The sequence below is a fragment of the Littorina saxatilis genome, linkage group LG12, assembly GCF_037325665.1.
Source record: "Littorina saxatilis isolate snail1 linkage group LG12, US_GU_Lsax_2.0, whole genome shotgun sequence".
Taxonomy (NCBI): domain Eukaryota; kingdom Metazoa; phylum Mollusca; class Gastropoda; order Littorinimorpha; family Littorinidae; genus Littorina; species Littorina saxatilis.
Genome location: NC_090256.1, coordinates 55,525,243 through 55,550,373, shown reverse-complemented (window position 1 = coordinate 55,550,373; position 25,131 = coordinate 55,525,243). Strand labels below are relative to the sequence as shown.

General features: G+C 42.7%; 1 protein-coding gene across 1 annotated transcript in view; it reads left to right on the top strand.

Annotated features, from left to right (window-relative positions):
• The first annotated feature begins 2,062 nt into the window (after positions 1-2,062).
• LOC138982296 (ATP-dependent RNA helicase DHX58-like) overlaps positions 2,063-25,131 on the top strand; it is a 42,264-nt gene continuing 19,195 nt past the window's right edge. The window contains exons 1-5 of the mRNA XM_070355556.1: positions 2,063-2,405; positions 4,281-4,431; positions 7,954-8,103; positions 20,807-21,160; positions 21,330-21,443. Coding sequence (XP_070211657.1) covers positions 4,305-4,431; positions 7,954-8,103; positions 20,807-21,160; positions 21,330-21,443 — 745 coding nt within the window. The 5' untranslated portion in view covers positions 2,063-2,405; positions 4,281-4,304. The remainder of the gene's footprint in view (positions 2,406-4,280; positions 4,432-7,953; positions 8,104-20,806; positions 21,161-21,329; positions 21,444-25,131) is intronic.

Here is a 25,131-nt window from a genome sequence, read left to right as displayed (position 1 = left end):
TTCAGCAAAAATTAAATACAGAAAAAAATCACAAAGGGTCCATATTAGGAGCCTGGGCGCCTAATATGGACCAGTGAAGCGGCCTTCACGAATCACTGTAAAAAGCCCCCTATATTTTAAAATAACATGATACAACTTAGTGTACAAGTCAGCCTAATTAAAGGCAGAGTAAGCCTCCCGTAAACCATCACAGATACGGTCAGGCTTTTACACACAGTACAAACACCATTTCATTTAAACACTCACCAATTGAGAACATCCTAGGTGCCCTCCGTAAAGAGCGAACAATTTTCAAAGAATTTATTTTTGCGTGGTTTATCTTACCCCTGAGCCATCGTGAACCCGTGTGATCCAGTTTTCCCTTTTCACGATGCAGTCGTCATAGTTAGTCATTTGAATGCGACTCGACGTGAGCTTATCTACAATAGCACGTTTTTTTTATGCACGAAACAACGGCTGTGGTTCACAAGAACTCTAGCGATGGCTTTTGACTGTTGAGAGGAACGGCGATTTGCACTGATAAACCGGCCGTCGTCTGCTACGACCCTTGCGTGACCCTGCTTCCGGGCTTTTCTTTTTTTAAACTTTCACAACTTCGAATTGTTCTGATCTTGTCTTGATGAAAAACGAATTCTTTTATGATTAAAGAATGTTTGTGTAACAAGCTGTCAATTTATTATTTAGATTTTAAAAGTTAGGTCTAGCGCAAAAACGAGGCGCCGTTGTTGTTAACGGAACAAGTCTACGAAAATAAATTCTTTGAAAATGTCTCACGCTCGACAGAAAGCAGCCAGGATGTTCCCGTTCGGTGAGCGTTCAAATGGAAGTATGCTTGTACTGTATTTAGACGCTCGGGGAGCTCTGTGATGGTTTACGGGAGGCTTACTGTGCCTTTAAAATATGCTCTAGATTTATCTGTTTCGGGTTGATGAGAGCATTATGTGAAGCACACCAGGAAACTGAAGAACCTTATCAAAAACAGAGTGAAAATAAGTGAAATTATCAACTTCCACAAAAAGAAGACTTTTTGTTGCATTTTTTTTTTAAATCTCGAGGGCTTGTTATAGGTTATTTCCAGCAAGCTATTCAATGAATGAATGAAAATAGCCTTTAGCTTTTATTTTCTTCGATTTGTTGAAGGTGGTCCATATTAGGGGACTCGCACATACTTTGAGATTTTGCTATTATTTTTTGTTTGAGGTACAAACTCGGGGTCAACACTGCCAAAATGTAACAAATACGGCTTTAGCTGTCATATATAGCAATTTTTGTGTGATAAAAGCTTTGGCTGTGGACAGAAACGAGTCTGTTTTAGGCGTCAAATTTAGAGTGAACGCTGCCAAAAGTGAATAAAAGAGAAAAAGCCTAACGGTTTTGAGATTTCTGTTTCTGCAACTGTTTTGACATGTGCAAGTTATCCAGAGAGGGTGTATACAGCGAATAAAACTTTTTGAGCGCTCTAGCGCCGTTAGTTTGTCAGAACAGAAGCTAGGTGGTCAGTCCATAGTTAGGGGCCCGGCGGTCCATATTAGGAGCCCGGCCTTCCCCTACCCAAGGTCGCTCGTCAGTACTATCGAAGGCATCCTAGCTGAACTCTGGTCAAAATGAGTTCCTTCCCTTCGGGTCTCGATTGCGTGGACCGATGATTATCAGAATGTATCGAAAGGTGTTTTTTGTTTGTTAAGCAGTGTGGAGTTTATACAAGATCATCAACGACTGAGGCCGAGGGGGTAAGGTGACAGAGGGGCCAATCTCAATCTCTACAACTGATCTCTGCACGGACTCAGTCTTGCACTTGCAGGCTCATGAACGTAACTAAATTTGTTTAGGCGACTGTATTCGTAAACTTATAGGGGGCCACACAATTCGTATCAGTAGCTTTATAACTTTACATTAACCACACACACACAAATGAGAAAAAAAAGCAACAATTGTTAACAGCCTACTGAGTTTTGTTAAATCGATGAAGTCACAGGTAAAGCAAACAACAAATAACAAAGTTCCCTTCCGCCCTCGCTAAATCATTCATAACACTAGTCAATTGAAAGTGTAGCAGACATGCAACCGAACTTGAAGGCAGCAGAGTCTGTGAAACCGAAAGCAAACGCAACTGTTGTCTGCAAGCGGATAGAGTGTTTTCCCCTGACGTCATGGCCTACCTTCGTCGTTCGCGCTTCGCAGAAATGAAAGTAGAAATCGAGGAATATGAGTCAGTACCCAAGATAATCATTGCGTTGACTGCGCAGGCTATGCCAACCAGTGCGGTCACATCGCAACCAGGTTTTGACATTTTGTTGTCGAAGACAGTTTGTAACACCGTACAGCAGACGACAGAGATAGCCGAGAACTGACCTGTCTTCCTTGCTCAGGAGTCAGGTCCACTGACTCAGTTGTCAGTTCTGGACGTAAGTACAAATTCATTTTCTGTTCATAGCTCAAAGTCATCAGCGTTGCTTATAGTTTGCTGCGTAGGTATTAGAATGGAATAATGCTGTACACTTCATGTCTGAAATAATCAGTTCCATTGCGATACGTCCAGATTAGAATAAACTCGGAACGTTCCAGCATGCTGCAGCTGAATGTGCCAGCGATTACAAAGACAGCTTTTTTTCACAGAAAAATTGTAGAATGTGCTTTAAAGTTACTGGACATGTCAACTCCCGGTGCACGGAGCTCCTATGGCTTTTAGTCATGATCTCAGGCAGCTATATAATTATCCGTTTGAAAAAAATACCAAGTTTCACTGACTTTCATGCATGGAGTCAAACACTGCACATTTTTTACGAATTAATTTTGGACTGCCGCCGGGCAGGCCTGATCGAGTCGCTCTCGACCACACCCATATCAAGTCCCGCACGTGAACTAATTTCAGCAAAAGCCTACATGGAAGTGTATTATAATCTCGGCGAGAGGGAGAATTCTTTCTGTTTTGGGTACTTTATGTCAAGATATTGTTTGTGATTCGTTCCGTGTTCGTCATTTTAACGTGAGTACATTGCTTTTTGGTTGTTCCCTCTCACGTGCAGTCGCCATTGTTTAATACTTATGACTTAGTAAGAAAACTGTAAAAGAAGGTATGTGGGTCCATTTTGGTATACGTACCGCACACAGCCTTGCATGAGCCCCAGAATGTACGTGTTCGCGGAAAATGTTAATTACTATTTTTCGGGAGATGTGAACTGACAAACCGCATGCAGTTTTATTTGGCTGGCAACACTAAAGGTATGTGTAGACATCTGTGAGATATAGTTGTGGGGAGCTCTTCATGGCTGTTTATATATATTGTAATCTGCAACAAAAAGACAAATCTTTGCTCTCAATGGCAATGCAGTGACTTAATTAGGTCCTGCATCTTTAAGTTTCTAACAAGAGCAAAAGTTTAAAAAACATTGAGCCATTCCATATGTTCATCATGGTATTTTTTACATTTAGTCAAGTTTTGACTAAAGTTTTTAACATAGGGGGGGAATCGAGACGAGGGTCGTGGTGTGTGTGTGTGTGTGTGTGTGTAGAGCGATTTAGAGTAAACTACTGGACCGATCTTCATGAAACTTTACACGAGAGTTCCTGGGAATAATATCGCCAGACGTTTTTTTCATTTTTTCGATAAATTTCTTTGATGACGTCACATCCGGCATTTTGTAAAAGTTGAGGCGGCACTGTCACACCCTCATTTTTCAATGAAATTGGTTGAAATTTTGGCCAAGGAATCTTCGACGAAGGCCGGACTTTGGTATTGCATTTTAGCGTGGAGGCTTAGAAATTTGAATTTGGTCATTAAAAATCAGAAAATTGCAATTAACATTATTTTTTTATAAAACGATCCAAAATCAATGTCATCTTAATTTTCATCATTTCCTGATTCCATAAACATATAAATATCTTATATTTGGATTAAAAACAAGCTCTGAAAATTAAAAAAATATGAAAATTATGATAATACAATTTCCGAAATCGATTTAAAAACAATTTCATCTTATTCCTTGTCGGTTCCTGATTCCAAAAACATATAGATATGATATGTTTCGATTAAAATCAAGCTCAGAAAGTTAAAAAGAATAGAGATACAGAAAAGCGTGCTATCCTACTTAGCTACATGCTTTATTGAAATTATTCTGACTTGTCAATTTCACACATTGCCACGAGCTGTGGACTGGCGATGCTACGAGTATACGGTCTTGGTGACAAAGTGCAGTGCGTTCAGTTTCATTCTGTGAGTTCGACAGCTTGACTAAATGTTGTATTTTTGCCTTACGCGACTTGTTTTCCATTCCAAACAGGATTTGTAGAGTGAGAAGACGAAGATGTCGGGCGAAGGAGAAGTCTTTGATGTACGCCAGAAGCTGAAAGTGCTGCGCAGCATGATTCCAGACTGCAAGCGCTACCTCGTCCCCAGCAAAATTGTTCCTGATCTCTTTTCTATTCTTGGGGGTATGCTGTACATATATTGTTTTTTTTGCATGTCATTCTCAGGGCGCTAAAGGCTTTTGTATGCTTCCTGACAGCGACCAAAAATTCTTGGTGATGACTGGACTGATGAATAACTTTTTTTGTCATGATCCAGTTAACCTTTTTTTTTAAAGGGGGGGGGGGGAGGGGCATTATTGGTGAATAGAATATTTGTAAAAATGAATTTGACTAAACGTCTCAAGTGCTGATGGACGAGTACTGGCTTGCTGGTTTCTCGATCTGTACAAGTTTCTGTGCCAGCCAGAAAATAAGAAGAGAGCACTCATATAATTAATCTACATGTGAGAATCATGCATGCACTTTTGAATTTTGCTGAATAACTAGTCTGATCTGCAATTTAAACATTCTGGCTTTCAGCACTCCTGCTGCATGTGCAGTTAAAGCAGGAATATATATTTGCAGGCACATATACGTGGGTCCTTCCACAAAGCTGTGTACCAAAAGCGTGACATGCTTCGTGAAAATTGAAAGTGTCTGAATAGGTTGATTTTACGGTTTATGTAAAAGATATAGACATATGTCACGTTGCCATGCCAAACAAAAGATAAGTTTATGCTTTTTGGATACGAGGGGTGGTCAGAAAGTTGTGTAACATCACACATGTTTAACGTAACATGGGATCCAAACACACAAAACAGATAACAAAAAGCCATAGTATATAGTAACAAGTTTTATTTGGTTCACATTTAGAGCTTATTCCGAACAAAATGCAGTCAGGAAAAACAAATTGAACTAGTTATAGGTAACAAAAACGTATTTTTTGGTTGTGTCAACCAACAAACAAACATCGTCTGTGTGAAGTAACAAACAAATCCATTCGTGTGAGTCAATAAATAACATTGAGTCAACATGTAGCAACAAGATGTACACTGTTGCGGTTTCTCCTCTTGAGCAGGATGACGGAGCAGCCGACAAATCGCAAATTTTCACGCTGCGTCGCACTTGACGTCAGCATGTGCTGTGACGATTCGATTGGTCCATGACTTGGCGACATCAACCGGCTTGTGAATGACTGTGTTATGAATGGAATTCTTTTGGTTTTGGTGACGTCGTCATTGATGCGACTCGAAATTCGGTTAGATTTAGGTGCGTTGTTTTTAACACAAGGCAGATCAAGACACTAAACGATTTTGATTATTAATGATTTGCTGTGTCTTCGAGATACGTCGGACACACAGTGTTCCTTTCTGAAACACGTTGGTATTGTATTGTGTTATATCTGAATAATGGAATAACTCAGAAACAGAACAATACACAAACTATCCACCCAACAAACACAATTATTTTTACCTCAAAAACTTTATTTTTCTGCTAATTCGCTTAATTTTTGCGACCATATTTTTGTGATCATGCTTCGAAAAAGTCAATGTAATGTATGGGTTTTCACAGCGTATATGCCCCAAACAATGAACTGCTAATTTCAAAGCTACATGGCAAAGATTATAAACAACATGGGCAACTGTTTAGAGCTAGTTGACCAATTGCGCCTTCTTGTTATATTTGATCGATAATTCAATCCGTTCTTAGTGGTCCTGTCAGAGACATTATTCATCCTATACCATAAATCTAAGTGTGATTGGCAAGAACAATCGCACAATTTCTAACAAAGAATGCTCTTTAAGGAGTTGGGGAGGGTAAATGCTGTAAGCTAGTGAAATTAATTTGATATCCGATGCTAAATTTGGCTGCTTGGTTCGCCCAGTCAAGTCTTTCTGGATATATAAGCTAAGTATCACCAGGCAGTTTGAAGGAACTGCTCTTTTTTGTATCCCCACTAACAAGGAAATCAGCTTCACAAACGCAGAATTTCTTTCTCTCTATTTCGCAACAGCATTTAATCTGATTTTCTTCGATTTATCGTTTTTCGAAAGAAAATATAGTCGAGTTTGTTCCAATTTTGATGAAAATTCAACGGTTTTTTACCTAAACTCTTACAACTTGAACAGGACTAGACTACAAAGAATAGCCTAAGACTTGACAAAGACACACCGAGCACGTCTATCACAAAATAAAACATTGAAATGTCGAACTTAAACAAAAGAATTAACTTTAAGAGCGAAGAGTCGCAAAAGGTTGCCTACGTAACATTCGTCCCTCGTTGGAAACGACTCATAAAACGCTCCACGTCTGCTGCGTTCCAAAAATGAATGGATTTTTTTTTATGGAAAAACCTTTCAGCGATGTTGAAGAACATTACATGCGAAAGAAACACCAAGTTTGATGCGTTGATAAGTGACAAATATCATTTTTAACGATCCCGCTTAACCAGAACAAATAGAAACGAAGCTTAGTGGGGACACGCGAAAGGCAAAATCACATTCAAATCGGATCAAATTGACACGGCGCACATTTTAACACGTTCACTACACATCAGTTGTGCCTGATAATACACACAGTCGCATATTCGTGCGTGCAGAAGTTATAGACATGTTCACGTAGTTCGCGGTTGGTTTTAGAAACCAAATGTTACGTAGGCAACCGTTATTTCTTAACGATCCAAATGCACACTGTAAACATATGTAGAGGAAAACAGCTAAGTGCATATGTAACACTAGCACAAAAGACAACGAAGATGTATATCGGGGGGTTCATGGTCGCATTTTATTGGCAGCCACACGGATACTTAAAAACAAGATGTAAGCAATGTCACACAAAAATTGCCATTTTGACGTCATTTTCTGTGTTTCCTTTCATATAAAACACTAACCAACATAGCGATCTTCTTGATTTTATTATCGTTATCTCTTTGGTCAATTTTCAGTCTGTTGATATCCTTATATCATTCGAGAAGCAAGAAAAACATTCCGAAATCTTACTCTAAAGTCATAACCCTCTTGTGGTACACAGCTTTGTGGAAGGACCCACTTACACACACACATCACCACCTGACCACCAACAACAACAATGTCACAACAACAACTAAACACAATATGCACACACAAACACATAAAACAATTCGATTTGAAGAACTGAACTCTCTCTCTCTCTCTCTCTCTCTCTCTCTCTCTCTCTCTCTCTCTCTCTCTCTCTCTCTCTCTCTCTCTCTCTCTCTCTCTCTCTCTCATGTTCCATTGATACTTGCTTGAAGGCACAATTAATTGCCTTCATATTATGCATTTGATTTTGTGAATGACTAGTCTACATATATATGTATGATATTAATGCATCATCTGCATTATCATCTCTATCAAGTATCATCATCATTTATTTATTTTCTTTCCTATTTTTAAAACATTTTGATTGTGTGTTTGTGTGTCTCAAGGACAGATTGTAAGAAAAGGCTTAGCCTTAAATCTTAATCCTTGTAAAATAAAGTTCACTTCAGTTCTCTCCCTCTCTCTCTCTCTCTCTCTCTCTCTCTCTCTCTCTCTCTCTCTCTCTCTCTCTCTTTCTGTATCTCTATTTCTGTTTCTCTATTTTTTCTCTCTCTCAGCAGGTGCAGTGTTGTTCCATCTGTTTAATACTTCAATCCTCTTTTTCCAGAAGACAAACGCAGAGAGATTGTGGAAAAGGAACGGCACTCGAGGCCAGAGGCAGTGGAGCTGTTAATGAAGGCTGTGCTTGCGAAGCAGGAGGATGGACTCAACCTTTTCATCTTCGCTTTGCGGAAAGCTCAGGAAGGCGACAATACCTGTACGTTGATTCTAACTGACAGAAGTCATGTGTTGATATAGCAAAGTACCTTGAAAGCACCCATCCTGCTTTATGCACTAATTTTAATTGCCCCAAAGTAGGGGCCGGGCGTTTACTAGGTACAGTCAAAGACGGTAAAGTACACAGAGACATAACAAGCCTTCTTTGCGCTATTGAAGCCAGCCAAGCAGTGCTGGAGAGGGCCACTCCTTGCCCCAGGTGTTAACTGTCAATAGCACGTAGCTGTCTGCTATATTTTTAGCATGTCCGCATACACATTCTGCCCCCCGCGGGTTAGGGGGAAGAATTTACCCCATGCTCCCCAGCATGTCGTAAGAGGCAACTAACGGATTCTGTTTCTCCTTTTCAATCAATCAATCAATCAATGCCCGTCACTCCTGTCAGGGTATGGGCCGCCAACAACAGCTCTCCAGAGTCCTCTGTCCTGGGCCATCTTTTCTATCTGACTCCAGGTGTAGCCCATCTTTCTGGTGTCGGCCTCCAGGTCGCGTCGCCAGGTGTTTCTTGGACGGCCTCTCTTTCGCTTGCCCTGGGGGTTCCACCTCAGCGCTTGTCTGGTGATGTTGGTTGGTGGTTTGCGGAGGGTGTGTCCAATCCATCCCCATCTCCTTTTCCTGATTAGTTCTTCTGCCGGAAGTTGGCAGGTCCTTTCCCAAAGGTCGGCATTGCTGATGGTTTCGGGCCAGCGGATCTTGAGGACCCTCCTGAGGCAGCTGTTGATGAAGGTCTGGACTTTTCTGATGGTAGTCTTGGTCGTTCTCCAGGTCTCTGCTCCGTATAGTAACACCGACTTTACGTTAGAGTTGAACAGTCGGATTTTCGTGGTTAGAGACAGTTGTCTGGAGTTCCAGATGTTCTTGAGCTGGATGAAGGCGGCCCTTGCTTTGCCGATCCTTGCCTTGACGTCCGCATCTGTGCCTCCCTGCTGGTCGATAATGCTGCCAAGGTATGTGAAGGACTGCACTTCTTCAAGGGGACTTCCACTTAGGGTGATGGGCTCTTTACTGGTGGTGTTGATCTTCAAGATCTTGGTCTTGTCCTTGTGGATATTGAGGCCCACTTGTGACGATGTGGCAGTCAGAATGTCTGTCTTTTCTTGCATTTGTTGTTGGTTATGGGAAAGGAGTGCGAGGTCGTCGGCGAAATCCAGGTCATCAAGTTGGCTCCATAGAGTCCACTGGATTCCATTCCTCCGGTTGTTGGTGGATTCTTTCATGAGCCAGTCGATCACAAGTATAAAGAGAAAGGGGGATAACAAACATCCCTGTCGAACTCCTGTCCGCACTTGAAATCTGTCTGTGAGCTGCCCTCCATGGATGACTCTGCAGGACATGCCGTGGTAAGAATTCCTGATCAGGTTGGCTATCTTGGCTGGGATACCGTAGTGCCTGAGGAGCTTCCAGAGGGTTTCTCTATCCACGCTGTCGAAAGCTTTCTCATAGTCGACGAAATTGATATACAGCGGTGACTTCCATTCTAGGGACTGCTCGACTATGATGCGAAGTGTTGCAATCTGGTCTGTGCAGGATCTGTTCTGCCGGAAGCCCGCCTGTTCATCTCGCAGCTGTGAGTCAACAATATTCTTCATTTTTTCCAAGAGGACTCGGTTGAAGACCTTGCCTGGCACAGATAGGAGCGTGATACCTCTGTAGTTGCTGCAGTTGCTGAGGTCTCCCTTCTTTGGAAGTTTAACCAGGTAACCTTCCTTCCAGTCCGTCGGCACATCTTCTTCATCCCAGATTCTCTCAAAGAGTGGGTACAGCATCTCTACTGACGCATCTATGTCTGCTTTCAATGCTTCTGCAGGGATGTCGTCGGGTCCAGCAGCCTTTCCATTCTTTAGTAGGGTGATGGCCTTCCTGATCTCTTCTCTGGTTGGTTTCTCACAGTTGACTGGTAGATCCACATCTGCTGGTTCAATGGCTGGGGGACTTGGGGGTGATGGTCGATTCAAGAGATCTTCAAAGTGTTGGGCCCACCTGTTCAACTGCTCCTCTAGAGTGTGAATAGTGTTCCCCTGCTTATCTTTTACTGGTCTTTCTGGTTTGCTGAATTTTCCAGAGAGTCGCTTGGTGGTGTCATACAGCTGTTTCATGTTGCCACTATACGCTGCCTGCTCTGCTTCAGCTGCCAGTCCTTCCACATAGTCTATCTTATCCTTGCGAATGCTCTTCTTCACTTCCCTGTTTGCTTCTGCATATTCTCCTTGAGCCTTGGCCTTTGCTGCTCTTGTCCTGCTGTTATTGACTGTCGCCTTCTTCCTCTGCCTATCTTGTATCTTAGTCAAGGTCTCTGGCGTGATCCACTCTTTCTGTTGCGGTTTGTTTGGTCCCACTACTTGTTGACATGAGGATCGTAACGTCTCTTTCACCTTCTGCCACCTGTTAGATACACTGTCTTCTTCTTCCAAGAGTTCCTGAAGCACTTCAAACCGGTTTTTCAACGTCAGACTAAACTGTTCTTTTGTCTTGGGGTCTTTTAGAAGCCTGATGTTGTACTTGACTCTCCGGTCTGACGCGTCTGTCTGGTTCCTCTTTAGCTTCAGCTTTAGGCTTGCCACTAATAGGTGGTGGTCTGATGCCACGTCTGCGCCTCTTCTCACTCTGACGTCCTGCAAGGATCTTCTGAATTTCTTGTTAATGCAGACATGGTCTATCTGATTTTCTGTTCTGTTGTCTGGTGATACCCAGGTCACGCCTGTTTCAGGCCGCACACTCAGTTTCCCGAAACTTTCCCTGCTGCCAGCGAGCGTGATAAGCGCAGCACCAGCCCAAGCCAGAGTTCTAAAATTACCACAGCGTGGGAAATTGATAACAGCGGTTGTGTGGCACAGGCATATCACAGCTGGGAAAACGTGTACTTTTTGTTTGTTACCTTTACTTATCGTCTCATTTGTGTGGCTATTGCAAAACGGACACCAGCTGATAGAGTACATTCTGACCTACACATCGATGCCAAACACGATGTGGATGGTTTTCAAGAGTCTGCACCACAGAGAGTTTGAATAAAGAGGAAAAATCAGGGCTGAGTCGTGTGTTTGATTGTGTGTGTGAGACATGTAACATTTAAACAACAATAGAGATCGAACTATAGTTCTCACAACAAGGAAACATACATGCTGACAAAGTTTAGCATGCCTTGAATAAGAACAACTGACCTGTATTTAGGCATCCTGATGGGGGGTAATTGTAGCGGGGCTCAGAAATAGGTCACTGACACGCTACTAGCTAGCCGAGGGGTGAAAGGTATAACGGTACCCTGTGACCGATGCCAGACAGTCGCACAGCTAATTGAGGCGAATGGGGGGGGGGGGGGGGGGGGGGGCTCTGGGGCTTGAGTAACGTGAGTCAGCTTAAATGGAATGTGTAGTCTGCTTGGCCAAGATAAGATACCCCCAGGGAGATGTTCACACCATGCAGTTAGAATAAAGGATACACTTGCTTCAACATTCAGTTCCGTGGATTATATTTACTGAGTTGTTCATGGATTGTAGACTGTTCAAAACAGCATTTGAGAAGATTTACTTTAATGTGTGTGTAGTGTTGAATATCAAGGTATGCCAGTGTAGTTTTATTTGTTCATTTTGTTGTTGATTTTAATCAACAAACGTGCAACAAACGGTTTGTTCTGGTCTGTGATAGCTATTACTTCTTTTGTTTTGGAGACCAACTTTTGTTGAAATAAAGAAGGAATCAAAGAAGGACAGAAAAAGAAGAAAAACTTGACAGTTAATGTTTTTCACGTGTGTGTTAATAGTGTGAGAAAGTTACAAGCGTGAGCGTGACACGTACAATATATTAACAGGTAGCAATAAAAGATCGTCTACATACTAGAGATTTACACGAAGAGAGACTACATCGTATCTGCAGAATATGTGGCTGTAGAGTGAGTAAACGGTACGACGACCCTTGCAAAGCAATAAAGTGCAGAAACCACATTCAAGACATTAACCAGTGCTATGGACAGAAAATTGAAGAAGATCAAGATCTGAAGCATTCCAAAACAATGTGTAAAAGCTGCTTCAGTCGGATGGGAAGAATGCAGTCAACTAACTTCTTATCAACTGAGATGAATCAGAATGTACACAACGACATCCAGTTATCAAATTCAATCTGGATTGATTTTAATTCAAACCTTAGCGTCACTGGGTGCTCAGTGTGTTTTCGTTTTCAACAGCAGGGCAAAGGGGGGCGACCAGCCAAAGGCGCACGTGGAAAGAAAAGACCCGCACGCACGCAGGCAGACTCTGCCAGTGTCACCCAGCATAATGCCAGAAAACAGGACCTTGAAATGCCAAGTACATCGGCTGAAACTGATTATATATTTTTTCCACCATCCGCGGCGTCCACTCCAAAGAAACTTCGAACATCTTTCTCGCAAACATCACCTGTCAAGGCTTGTTCTACCGCTGCCAGCACATCTCCCCGACATAGCACTTCTCCAATAATTGTCAACCAAACACCGCCAAAGAAGCAGACACAAGGCACCGCTTGTCAGACCTCTCCCTTGCAGAAAACTCCACCGGCAAAAACAATCAAAGAAAACACAGTACATGTCGCTACATCACCCCACGTTAAAGCCAAACATTTACGGGACGAAAGAGAACTAACAGGAATACTAACAAAGGACGAACAACGGTACCAGACAGCGCTCAACCGCACATCATTGCAGCATTCAGCTGACAATCAGACAATCAGATGTGCGACAGGCCTTTGTATTTCATGCGTGTCACCAAACCAAGGAAATCCACAACAGTAGCATCAGAAGCGGTAAAAAGACGACGATCAAAAAAACTTGCGAATGTCAGAGCCAATATTTCAGGTGGAACAGAACAAGATTCAAATGAACAGTTATCAGAGGAGATAAGAAAAACCACCAAGGACAGGAGAAATGAGATCTTAGAGCATGCAGGTTACAGGAGATCATTGGCAATTTCCAGGAGACAGGGGACAGCTCTGCGAACCAACCTTGGGCTCAGCTGGTCGAAGTATAGGACGTTTAAACGTTTTATGCGCAGCGTTGGAGTCAAGCACGAAAGCGAGAAAAAGGAAAGAACTACGCAGAAAGAGGCAGCCTGTGGGACTCTCAAAATAGAAAACAAAACGCTGTCTTTTGAAAATAAAATCACCAACCAGAAAGAAGAACTTCCAACACCCGTAGCATACATAGAAGACTTAACAGAATTTGTGCCAGCCTTGTTAGACAAATACCAAACGGCAGGCCTCCTCGACTGGCATGGCGACATCCCAGATGATGAGGTGTGGGTGAAGATTGGTGGTGACCACGGAGGAAACAGCTTTAAAGCCATGCTCCAAATTGCGAACCTCCGTAACCCCAATTCCAAACACAACACCTTCCTCATATGCATGGCCAGCTGCAAGGACAGTCGAGAGAACCTCGAGCGACTTCTCCGACCATTCAAACACCAAATTGATGCTCTCCAAAACATGGAATGGCGAAGAAAAAAGATTCGCGTTTTCTTGTTTGGGGATTACGATTTCTTGTTGAAGCTCTTCGGTCTGTCGGGTTCTCAAGGAGTGCATCCGTGTCTGTGGTGTACAGCAACAAAACAGCAGACACAAAAAGCACCCCAGGATCGGCCACACTCGGAAAAAAGGAACCTCGTCACACTGAGGAGAGATTACCAGCGCTTCAAAAGAGCAGGGAAAGAGAAGAAGAATGCAAAGAGCTTCAACAATGTAATCAGAAAACCCATCTTCACAGTTGACGTGGCACAAGTTGCACCGCCATACCTGCACCTGTTGCTAGGGATCGTGAAAAAACACCACACTCTCCTGGAAGAGCAGTGTCATGAACTGGACAAAGCCATAGCTGACAAACTTGCAGAGGAGGATGGCAACCACGAAAACCCCACTCCCTTTGAAATGTACATTGACAAGCTCCGCCACATCAAAAGTAAAGAAAAAGAAATGCGTCTTGCTGAAGGAATGGCAGTGTTTTCAGAGCCTGGTAGTGATGAAACTTTGAGCAATTTCCAGCAACGAAGAAATGATATACTTAGCAAGATAGAAGAGTTTGAAGATGAAATTCAAGTTTTGAAAGAAGAAGCAGATTTGCCATTCCTGTGTGGCCCAACAACATCTGGCCTCGACATAGCACTGAAGAAAAACAAAATAACCATACAAGCCTACCACGGCAGGTCGTTTGTTGGCAACCACTGCCATCGTTACCTGAAGGACGGCGTGTATCAAGACATCTGTGACAGTGTCATCAGGAATGCCATGCAGTCTACAGACGACCACACTTTGCATGCACAGGCAGATGACATCAGCGAAAGGTTCCAGACACTAAATGAACTGTACTCACAAATCCACAGAGATGTATCTCACAAGCAACCCTACCGGACTGTCAACACCTTGCAAAGCATCGCTAAAAACATCAACGGCTACATGACATTCTTTCGGCTCAACTTCCCCAGCAAAATTATTCCCAAACTTCACATCTTGGAGTGTCACTGTATTGACTTCATGAGGGATTGGGGCTTTGGTCTTGCTTTGCATGGCGAACAGGGAGGAGAAGAAACACACGCCACAGTAAACATTTTAAAAAGCAGAACATACGGACTGCAAACGGAGGAGGCAAAGCTCAGGTTAATAATGACCGAGCATATGACCCTCGTGTCACCTGCACTCCACTCTGTGATACCAGCTGTACAGAAGAGGAAAACAACATAAACTGCATTTTTACCTACTGTCGCCCTGTTATTTGTCATGCCATAAAAGTGTTTTGGGCATGAATTACAAAGTGTGTTTGACATTAATGTTCAGTCTTTTTGCTTCGTGAACTCAATAATGTGTGTAATATCAACAAATGTGCTATTGTGACAACTGTGTCGATCTGACATGAGTGGAACTCTGTGATCCCTGCACTGTAATCTGAGTGGGCTAAGGAGTGCCTGTGGAATACCGTTATACCTTCCTCCCCTCGGCAAGCTAATAGTGTGTCAGTGACCTATTTCTGAGCCCCGCTACAACTACCCCCCATCAGGATGCCTAAATACAGGTCCGTTGTTCTTATTCAAGGCATGCTAAACTTTGTCAGCATGTATGTTTCCTTGTTGTGAGAACTATAGTTCGATCTCTATTGTTGTTTAAATGTTACATGTCTCACACACACAATCAAACACACAACTCAGCCCTGATTTTTCCTCTTTATTCAAACTCTCTGTGGTGCAGACTCTTGAAAACCATTCACATCGTGTTTGGCATCGATGTGTAGGTCAGAATGTCGTCTCTCAGCTGGTGTCCGTTTTGCATTAGCCACACAAACGAGACGATAAGTAAAGGTAACAAACAAAAAGTACACGTTTTCCCAGCTGTGATATGCCTGTGCCACACAACCGCTGTTATCAATTTCCCACGCTGTGGTAATTTTAGAACTCCAGCCTGGGCTGTCGCTGCGCTTATCAGCGCTCGCTGGCAGCAGGGAAAGTTTCGGGAAACTGAGTGTGGGCAGGCAGGCTGAAAGAAACAGCCGTGAGGTATTCTTGTGGATCCGCTTGTGAGGGAAGATGCTACCTCCGATGACCAGACTGTTGAGGGCACACAGGTCCGCAAATCTTTCTCCATTCTCGTTCATCACTCCCAAGGCATGGGTTCCCATGACTCGTTCATACCCGGTGTTGTCAGACCCGATCTTGGCGTTCACATCTCCCATGAGGATGGTTACATCTTTGTCCGGGTATGTTTCAAGGATCCTCTGCAGCCTGCTGTAAAGGCGGTCTTTTTCTTCGTCCTCGCTGTCGTTGGTTGGAGCGTAGCACTGGACAACGTGCATCTTGATCCTTTTCTTCTTGGTGCGGAAAGATGCTGTGATGATCCTGGGGCCGTGCGCCTCCCATCCAATCAGTGATCTCTGTGCTTGCTTGGACAGCATGAGGCCTACTCCCTGTGTGTGGTGTGCGTCATTCTCTTCATGCCCTGAGTACAGCAACAGCTCTCCTGTCATCAGCCGTCTCTGTCCAGCATCAGTCCATCGTGTCTCACTGATGCCTAACAAGGTCAAGTTGTTCCTCCTCATTTCCGCTGCTACCTGCGCAGTCTTTCCTGGCTCATACATGGTCCTAACATTCCATGTGCCAATGGTGGTTTTCCTGGTTGACAGAAGGGTAGTCGGCTTTGTGGCTTCCTTTCGGCTTTCACCACACAGCGTCATAGGTCTTCTTGATGAAGAACCTTCCTCTCCCAGGATAAAGTTTTCTGTTTCTTCTGTTGTTGACGTTTCTGTAGCGAAGTCGTTTTTGCAGGGTGGGGGTGCTAACCCCACGCCCAACCCTCCTCCTTTTTCAGCCGGGCTTGGGACCGTCCTTGGCGGATTCTGTTTCTCCTTTTACCCTTGTTAAGTGTTTCTTGTATAGAGTACAGTAGAGCCTCCCTATTAAGACCTTCCTTATTACGACTTCCTCTAAGTTAGGACTTTAAATTTCATGACCGATCCTTTTTACTCTGTTTACATCCTCTGTACTACGACTACCTCCTTAACCCGACATACGACTGACAAATCATGGTCAAATGCGACTTTGTTATTCCCAAGAAGAAGTTCAAAACTGTGCAAACCTTGATGTTGTTTTGGAAATTGAGCAAACAGTTGACGAGCACATCGCAACTGCGATGTCGTCTGCTCAAATAGGCTCCATTCTCCACAAGCGTTATTTTCCCTGTTGACATATTCGCGACTGTACTTTATTTTGAATAGATAAAGGTCATTGGCCAGATGTCTGCTTCATTTAGCAAAGAACTGTGCAGGAACTCCTACCTTTTAAACACGCAAAGTTACAGAAACGTTATGAAAGCAATCCGATCATCAAACCAAAACCGAAAGTTGTGGTGACGTCATGTCATTTTGCGATGTACGTATGCAAAGCGTGTGTAACATTTTCGGTATAGCTAACAATGGCGGCCGACGAACATGGGTTTTGAAATCTGGAATTGTTCTTGGTTTTCCCCGATCCGTGACCAAATGACGCGATATACAACCACGTGGCGTTCGTTTGAATCAATAAATTCTCAGAATCCCGTCAGTGAAGTTTCAAGGTGAGTAGTGGAGTACGTGTCCTAAATTACTCAACTCTGTGGACAGTCCGTAGTGCAGTTGTCCCCAAGTTGAATGAGTGAGTCAAGTTTCATCGTGAAAACTGACGCTTTTGGCTACAATTTTACATCAGTTTCAACACACTGCCGCAGTATTCGTTTTGTTCCTTGCGTTTGGGACACTTTTCTTTTTCAACCAAATCGTTGCTGGGTATCGTATGACTATGATTAGTAGCTGGTATCGACATCGATGTGCATGTTTTGGGACCGCTGCTTTTGTTCGACCTCAGTTTGGTTATTTCAAACCTTAACCCACGAGTAGTTACGTGGCTTGATTAAACAAGCAAGAAAACTGTGTGGGTAATTAATTGAATTAGAAAACAGGTCACCATAATCGTTTAAGGGAAAAATATTATTACTTTGTGGGCGGAATCAATCAAAACGCCAATGTCATTCCGGATCATTGACGGACCCGGACATAACAAAACCATCCTCCATAATACGACCCCTCCCTATTAAGACCTGATTTTGTCAGATTTTGGGAGGTCTTAATAGGGAGGTTCTACTGTATAGTCAATTTTTGTAAAGATTTTAGTCAAGCAGTATGTAAGAAATGTTAAGTCCTTTGTACTGGAAACTTGCATTCTCCCAGTAAGGTCATATATTGTACTACGTTGCAAGCCCCTGGAGCAAATTTTTGATTAGTGCTTTTGTGAACAAGAAACAATTGACAAGTGGCTCTATCCCATCTCCCCCCCTTTCCCCGTCGCGATATAACCTTCGTGGTTGAAAACGACGTTAAACACCAAATAAAGAAAGATACACATTCCAGTAATGTTCCTAGGACTGGAGGGCAACAGGACAAAATGTCCTGAATCAAAAAACTAATAGGACATCATGTCCTGACTACAAAAAAACAATAGGACATTCAGATCAAGCGAACCAATCATGGCACCTAACCTTTTTAGATGACTGAGAATATATGAATAAAGGCAAATAAAAACTGAACAGTTCCAAATTTATTTTAATATTTTAAATGCAACAGTGTTCAGTAGGGTTACTTTCACACACACAGACACATGCTTCAGAATGTCATAAGTGATCTTTCACACACACTGACACACACACACACACACACACACACACACACACCTTATGCTTCAGAATTAATGTCACAAGTGACAAGTGATCTTTCACACACTTCAGAATGTCACACGTGATCATTTTCAGTGAGCTTGAACAGCTTTCTATCCTTCTTTAACTTCCATCTGCAAACAATGTCAAAAAGGTATTGATCATCCCTCTCCTTCTCCCCCTCTATCTTCTGCTTCAACAACATGTTCTGTGTCTCAGTGAGCAGGCGGTTTCTCTTCGCGGTCAAGATATTGTTCTGGGCCAAGGGAACATAGAAAACCAGCTCTGCACAAACTTTCTGGTAGCCCCTACTTTCGTTTCTTGCGTCTCTTCCTGAGGTTGTAGATCTATTGGCTCACCTTCTGAGGCTTCAGTCTCCGACGGGGCCGAAGGCCCTGCAACTACTGTCCGTGTCGTCCTTTTTTTTTTAACAAAGCCACTCAAAAGTGTCTGCCCTTTTCCCACGCAAACCTTTTTCTTCTGCGGCATCTTTGCAGAAATGTGGCGGCGGAAGTAAAGTGTCGCTGTCAAAAGTAGCGAGAGTTGTGGCTCTTGTAATATTGTTCGGTCGAGAGTTGCGTCCCTTGTGTTATTGTTCGACCGAGAGTGAAAATTGAAGTTCAAGTCAGTTTGTACAGATTCTTCTTGCAGTGACCGCTCTAGACGTAATACTATCGGACAATGACCGCTGACTTCGCGATCGGATCGGACATTTGACGGGACAGAGGTGTTTGCAATCGGTCATTTTACAACCTAAATCGGTCTATGACCGATGACCGACGCCTCGGAACATCACTGACATTCTGTCAGTTCTGTCTGGCTGACCATGCTGCAAACATAAACTAGACGGGAAAATGTGTCAGTTTGTGCACATCCTTTTAGAATAACCAGGAAAACACTGCCAACAAAAAATATCATAACTAAATTAAATTGAATCAAAAAACATTGATGCACTGCTGTTGTAATGCAAACACTTTTCAAGTCAGTTTCTTTTCACTGTCTAGCCTTTGGTATTTTTGTGATTTTTGATAAGATACAAATACTGAGTGAATACACAGTTCAGCCTGAGAAACGATATCTAGAATAAATAGCTTTGGCTAAATAATTCCTGGGTCGTTCACTTAAGTAATTTATAAAATGTTGCGTCTTCCCAGCTTGGTGAAACTGAAACGGGGAGTCATATACACTGAACTGAAAAGTTGTCTAGTTTGCAAAGTAACCTGATGTCAGTAAAACTGTAATTTACAAAATTTAAAAATATTGTTGTGAACATGCGTTCGTGGGCTGAAACTCCCACGTACACGTGTTTTTTGCACGAGTGGAATTTTACGTGTATGATCGTTTTTTACCCCGCCATTCAGGCAGCCATACGCCGTTTTCGGAGGAAGCATGCTGGGTATTTTCGTGTTTCTATAACCCACCAAACTCTGACATGGATTACAGGATCTTTTTCGTGCGCACTTGGTCTTGTGCTTGCGTGTACACACGGGGGTGTTCGGACACCGAGGAGAGTCTGCACACAAAGTTGACTCTGAGAAATAAATCTCTCGCCGAACGTGGGGACGAACTCACGCTGACAGCGGCCAACTGGATACAAATCCAGCGCGCTACGGACTGAGCTACATCCCCGCCCTAGCCTTGGCCTCAAAACTGAAGGACTTTTTCTAGTTTTTATCACTACTACTTCTTCAGATAATGAGTTAATTTCACATATACATGCAAAATAAATTGAAACAAATTAATGAATCTGGCTCCTTTCCGAATGTCACCTTTTTGTCCTTTCTGAGGAACGGTCAAACTAATGTAAGCCTTGCAGTGTCTCTCTGCACTGAATACACCCACAGTTACAAACCCGAATTAAGTATTGACAGACTTTTCGCTGATCAGTGACTAATGTCAATTCAATTGATCGCCAGAGCCTTGTATTTCCTGATGATATACACACAAAGTTTTATCTCCCACAATTCCGAGAGGAATGGGTCACGTGAGATAGAACGCGGGAATACGTCACTGAACGAATGGTTTTCGTCCTGTGAAGACGTGTTGGTGCACTGTCTATCTTTTGCTTTGCTTTCATTTTTCTCTAACCTTTCTCTGTACAAGTAACCTCTGTAAATTTATCCCCATCTTAAGACTCCCTCCTTTTTAAGACCTGATTTTCTCAGATTTTTGAAGGTCTTAAAAAGGGGGTTCCACTGTAGTCTTGACAATGACTTATCAGTGTCAGTCTTTTAGTTTCCGGCCGTCAGAATGGTTTGGTATCGCTTGGAGCAACTTCTTTAGTTTCTAGCTTACTTGGGAATTTTCAGATGCACCTGTTTTTTTGTCTTGTGAATTTCTGGGCCACATGGATTTCCTATGAACCAGGTGACATGCTTAATCTGTGTAGAACTTCAGGTGTTGATGATTTTGGTCATGGTTGGACTAATGCATAGTATATAACATTAAGAATGTGTTGTCTCAGCTTAACCTCTGCTCATCTTATTCTGTGCGGGCAGGGTATGAACGGTTCCTTAACCCCCTGGATGACACAGAAGCCAGCGCTTTGGACCCAAACAATGAAAAGGCGAACGAGTACTTCTCCTACATTATTCACTGCCTGGAGGGAGAAATCAGCAGAAAAATCACACCGGGTGAATTGCAGGACATCCTAATAGAGCTACATGCAGAGAACATCATTTGTGAAATGGATATGCTGGAAATTCCAAATATGAATCTACATGAAGGCCTTTTGGAGCTCTTCACTATTATGCCAGGCGGCACGCCACATTGGCCACTGAAGTTTTTCTATGCCCTGGAAAGGGCCAAACCTGGGTTTAGTCGGAAGATTGACCCATGTGAAGAATCTCCAGGTAAACTTGTCTTGAGTGTGTGCATGTGTGGGTGCGCATGTGAGTCTGTGTTTGACTGTCTGTCTGTTTGTTTCTCCTGCTGTCATTTATATTAAGGCAAAATATGTTCTTTTTGCAATGAAGTGTAAGGTATATCAAGTAAGCCAATTTACTGTATTTTTAACACTAGTCACTCAGAAGGAAGCCATGGGTGGAACTATGGACCAGACTGCGGGAACTGTGACTGTGGACTTGCAGTTAGAGGAAACCATACCCAAAAGACCCCGCACTTCAGGACCTGCAGGTATACTTTGTGCTGTTTTTTTCTGTGTGTGTGTGTGTGTGTGTGTGTATGTGTGTGTGTGTGTGTGTGTGTGTGTGTGTGTGAGTGAAAGAGAGAGAAAAAGTGTGTGTGTGTGTGTGTGTGTGTGTGTGTGAGAGAAAGAAAAGTGTGTGTGTGTGTGTGTGTGTATATGTGTGTGTGTGTGTGTGTGTGTGTGTGTGTGTGTGTGTGAGAGAGAGAGAGAAAGAAAAAGTGTGTGTGTGCTTGAGAGAGTGTGTTTTCTGATTTTTGTGCATTTGTGTATACAATGTATATGGGCCTTTTTCAAAAAATGTTGTACTTTCAGACCAAAGAAAATCCAAAAACAAAATGTAATAACTAAAACTTTTATTATGCACATCTTGTTTGTAAATCATTCTTGGACCGTATTCTTCATGTGTGCCCTTTTTACATGCCAACTTAATGGAGATTAATTAATTTTTATTAATTTAATTGGGAAAAAATGTCATTCCTGTTACCAAGTTTCACTTTTTTTTTCAACAATGAAAAGTAATAGTCGGGTCTTTTTTGACTATCATTGTCTTCTCCAAAGTTATTTCAACATTCTAAGGAAGATTTTGATTGAAAAGTTTCACAAAATAATTTTTCATCCACATAAAGAGCTCATAATTCTCAAACACTTGGCATTTGGATGGTCGCCAAACTTAATAAAATGAAGCATATGTCGTTGCATTCCAAACAGACCCCTCTGTGACTGAAAAGTCACTAAGACAAAGACAATATTCTGTTGTCTGCATTAACTGATCATCCATTCATTTATAATGAATTAATCAATTAGTAGTAACAGGAATGACATACACTATACAGTAACAGGAATGACATTTTTAAATGTTACGGCATTGACTCAGTTGAGACTTTCTGTTCATCAGAGTTGTGGCAAAATAATATGTTCAAGGATCATATTAAGCAAATGAAAAATAAATTTATCCTACATACGTGAGAGAGACACCCGTGAGATAATCGTTCTAATCACACGTGTGTATATCATGTAAATGAGGTCATGTCAAGCAAGTCTGGCAGGGACCTGTTTTTCCCACTGCTTATGATGCCAAAGGCACCGAGACAAACGTCATTATAGAAACCAAAATTGCGCTCGCTAATTACCCTCCATGAATCTTTAGAACTAACACGTCACGCCACACTTAGATGTAATAGATTGCATGAGGCTTTAGAAGAGATCGGGGTTCCAACATGAAGCGTCTTCAATTTGGACACCTCGACAGCGGGACGTTTTCAGTAAAATACACGTAAGTACAGTATGTAGGATAAACAGAATACTACATGGCTTGCTGTGTCGTACCAGATTTACACTCGTTGCTTTTTCAAATAGTGAACAGCTCGCTAAAAAACAACTCGTGTAAATCTGGTACGACACAGCAAGCCATGTAGTATTCTCTATTTATAACTTCTCAACTGATTTCAAATTCCTGAAAAATATTTCTAACGGTGGCTTTGTCTCTTGTAACTTACTCTTATACACTAATCGCAATAAAAAAACTAATCACATACATTTAGCTGTGGAACTGTGTGACGCGGCCAGTTATGGTAAAAGCAAGTATATTGCCAGAAAGGTACTTCATTCCCCTGCCGTTTGAAACAAAGAGTTTTATTTTTCATCAATTAGTTTTTATGCAGTGTACCGGAGACCTAGGACACCCTCCAAAATTAAATGCGCACAAGCAAATTTGCAGACACTAAAATAAAAATAAAATAAAAATAAACAAGAGTGACCCCATTTTTGATCTCAAATTGAAGAACAGCTCATTTTCTAACCATACACATTGATTTGGTTCAGCTGTTGTGCCTAGTAGTGTTGTTTTGTCATTTTGAAGAAGATAGGTGTCAGCCTCGTCAGCCTTGTTCAAATATCAATTCACCAGTGTCACCATCTTGCAAAACAATCATGGCCTTATTCTGATAATGAAGGTTTTCCATATTACAAAAATACCTACTCACCTTTTCTCCTTTTAACAGCCACTATACAGTCAATCTTTTTCTTCCTCAAATTTTCCAACTGGGTATTTAACATTTCAATCTGTAATGATTCATAGGTCCCATTATTTTCTAATAACTGTAATGTCATCATTAATTCTTTTTTAATATTTATTTCTCTTTTTACATTTAAGAGACCAAAAAGCAATGTACTCACGTTAAAATGACGAACACGGAACGAATAACGGCGACGTTTCGACCTAAGGGTCTTCTTCAGGCACAAAAACACAAAAGTACACACACAAAAAAGAAGAAGAAAGACGATAGAACAAATAAAGAGGAGAACAACTGACAAAACAACTGCACTGCACAAACCGACAAATGACAAAGACAGAGAAGCAAGGGAAGCTACTCGAGGAGAATGAAAAGCGGCAGTTTTGAGGTCTGTAGACCAAACAAAATGTGAGGGGGGGGGGGGGGGTGCGTGAATGGGAACGAAAGAGGAGACTCACGTACCCGTGCGGACACACACACACACACACACACACACACACGCACACACACGCACACACACACACATACACACAAGGTGGAACAGCGGGGGGAAGGTTGAGATGAATGAATTAACGGCGAATGTTAATTCCATCGGGGCAGGTAGTGCCAAGGGATGATATGATGTGGGACTCCCTGAGTTTGCGCTCGAAGGAGTCGCCACGTACTTGCCACAGAGCCATGACTCTGACATGATCAAGTGAGTGACCAGCGGCGGTGAAGTGAAGGGATACTGGCCTATTGCGGGAATGACGGATGTCAGCCAGATGCTCGGAGAAACGCACCTCAAGGGTGCGCGCGGTTTCTCCGATATAAATCTGGCGACAAGAGAGGCAGACGATCGCATAGACAACGTTGTGACTTTGACAGTCAAACGTTCTCTTGACCGTGAAGGAGCCACGAGGGCCTTGGAGGCAGGTGTCAGGGTGGAGGAAGGGACAAGATTTGCAATTTCGTTTGGAACAAGGAAATGTCCCAGGGGCTGTGGGGTTGGTGGGACTGCGAAGACGGGATCTCACCAAGAGGTCGCGAACGCTGCGGTCTTTTCTGAAAGCACAGAGTGGTTTTTGAGCAAAGATCGAACCAACAGAGTCACTTCCTTGAAGGATGTGCCAGTTTGATTTCAGGATTCTGCTTACTGGCATGTTGTGGGGATGAAACAGTAGGGAAACAACGGGTCTGTCACTGTCCCTAGATGGTGAAGGACTGAGGGCGGACTCTCGACAGACCTGGGTAACCCGCAGAAGGGCGTCACGGACGAGTGCATCAGGGTAGTTGCGGGCCAAAAAGAAAGACGTCATCAAGACAGACTGTTGGTGGAAGTCGTCGTCTTCAGAGCATAGCCTCCGAAGACGAAGGAATTGAGAGAAAGGAATGCTGCTTTTGTTGGCAGGATGATGAGAAGAGTTGAAATCAAGGTATGAATGAGCGTCAGTTTCTTTGTAGAAGACAGAGGTGGTGAAGCGACCATGCAAGATGGAGATGGAGATGTCAAGAAAGACCACAGCTGAGGAAGAGATGTTGAATGTGAACTTGATGCTGGGATGGAATGCTTGGATGAAGTGAATGAAATCGAGAAGGAGGGGTTCAGACAGAGAAGTGGCACCCAAACCATCGTCGATGAACCTCTTGTACAGCTCTGGAACTGGGCCAGAGTAAGACTGTA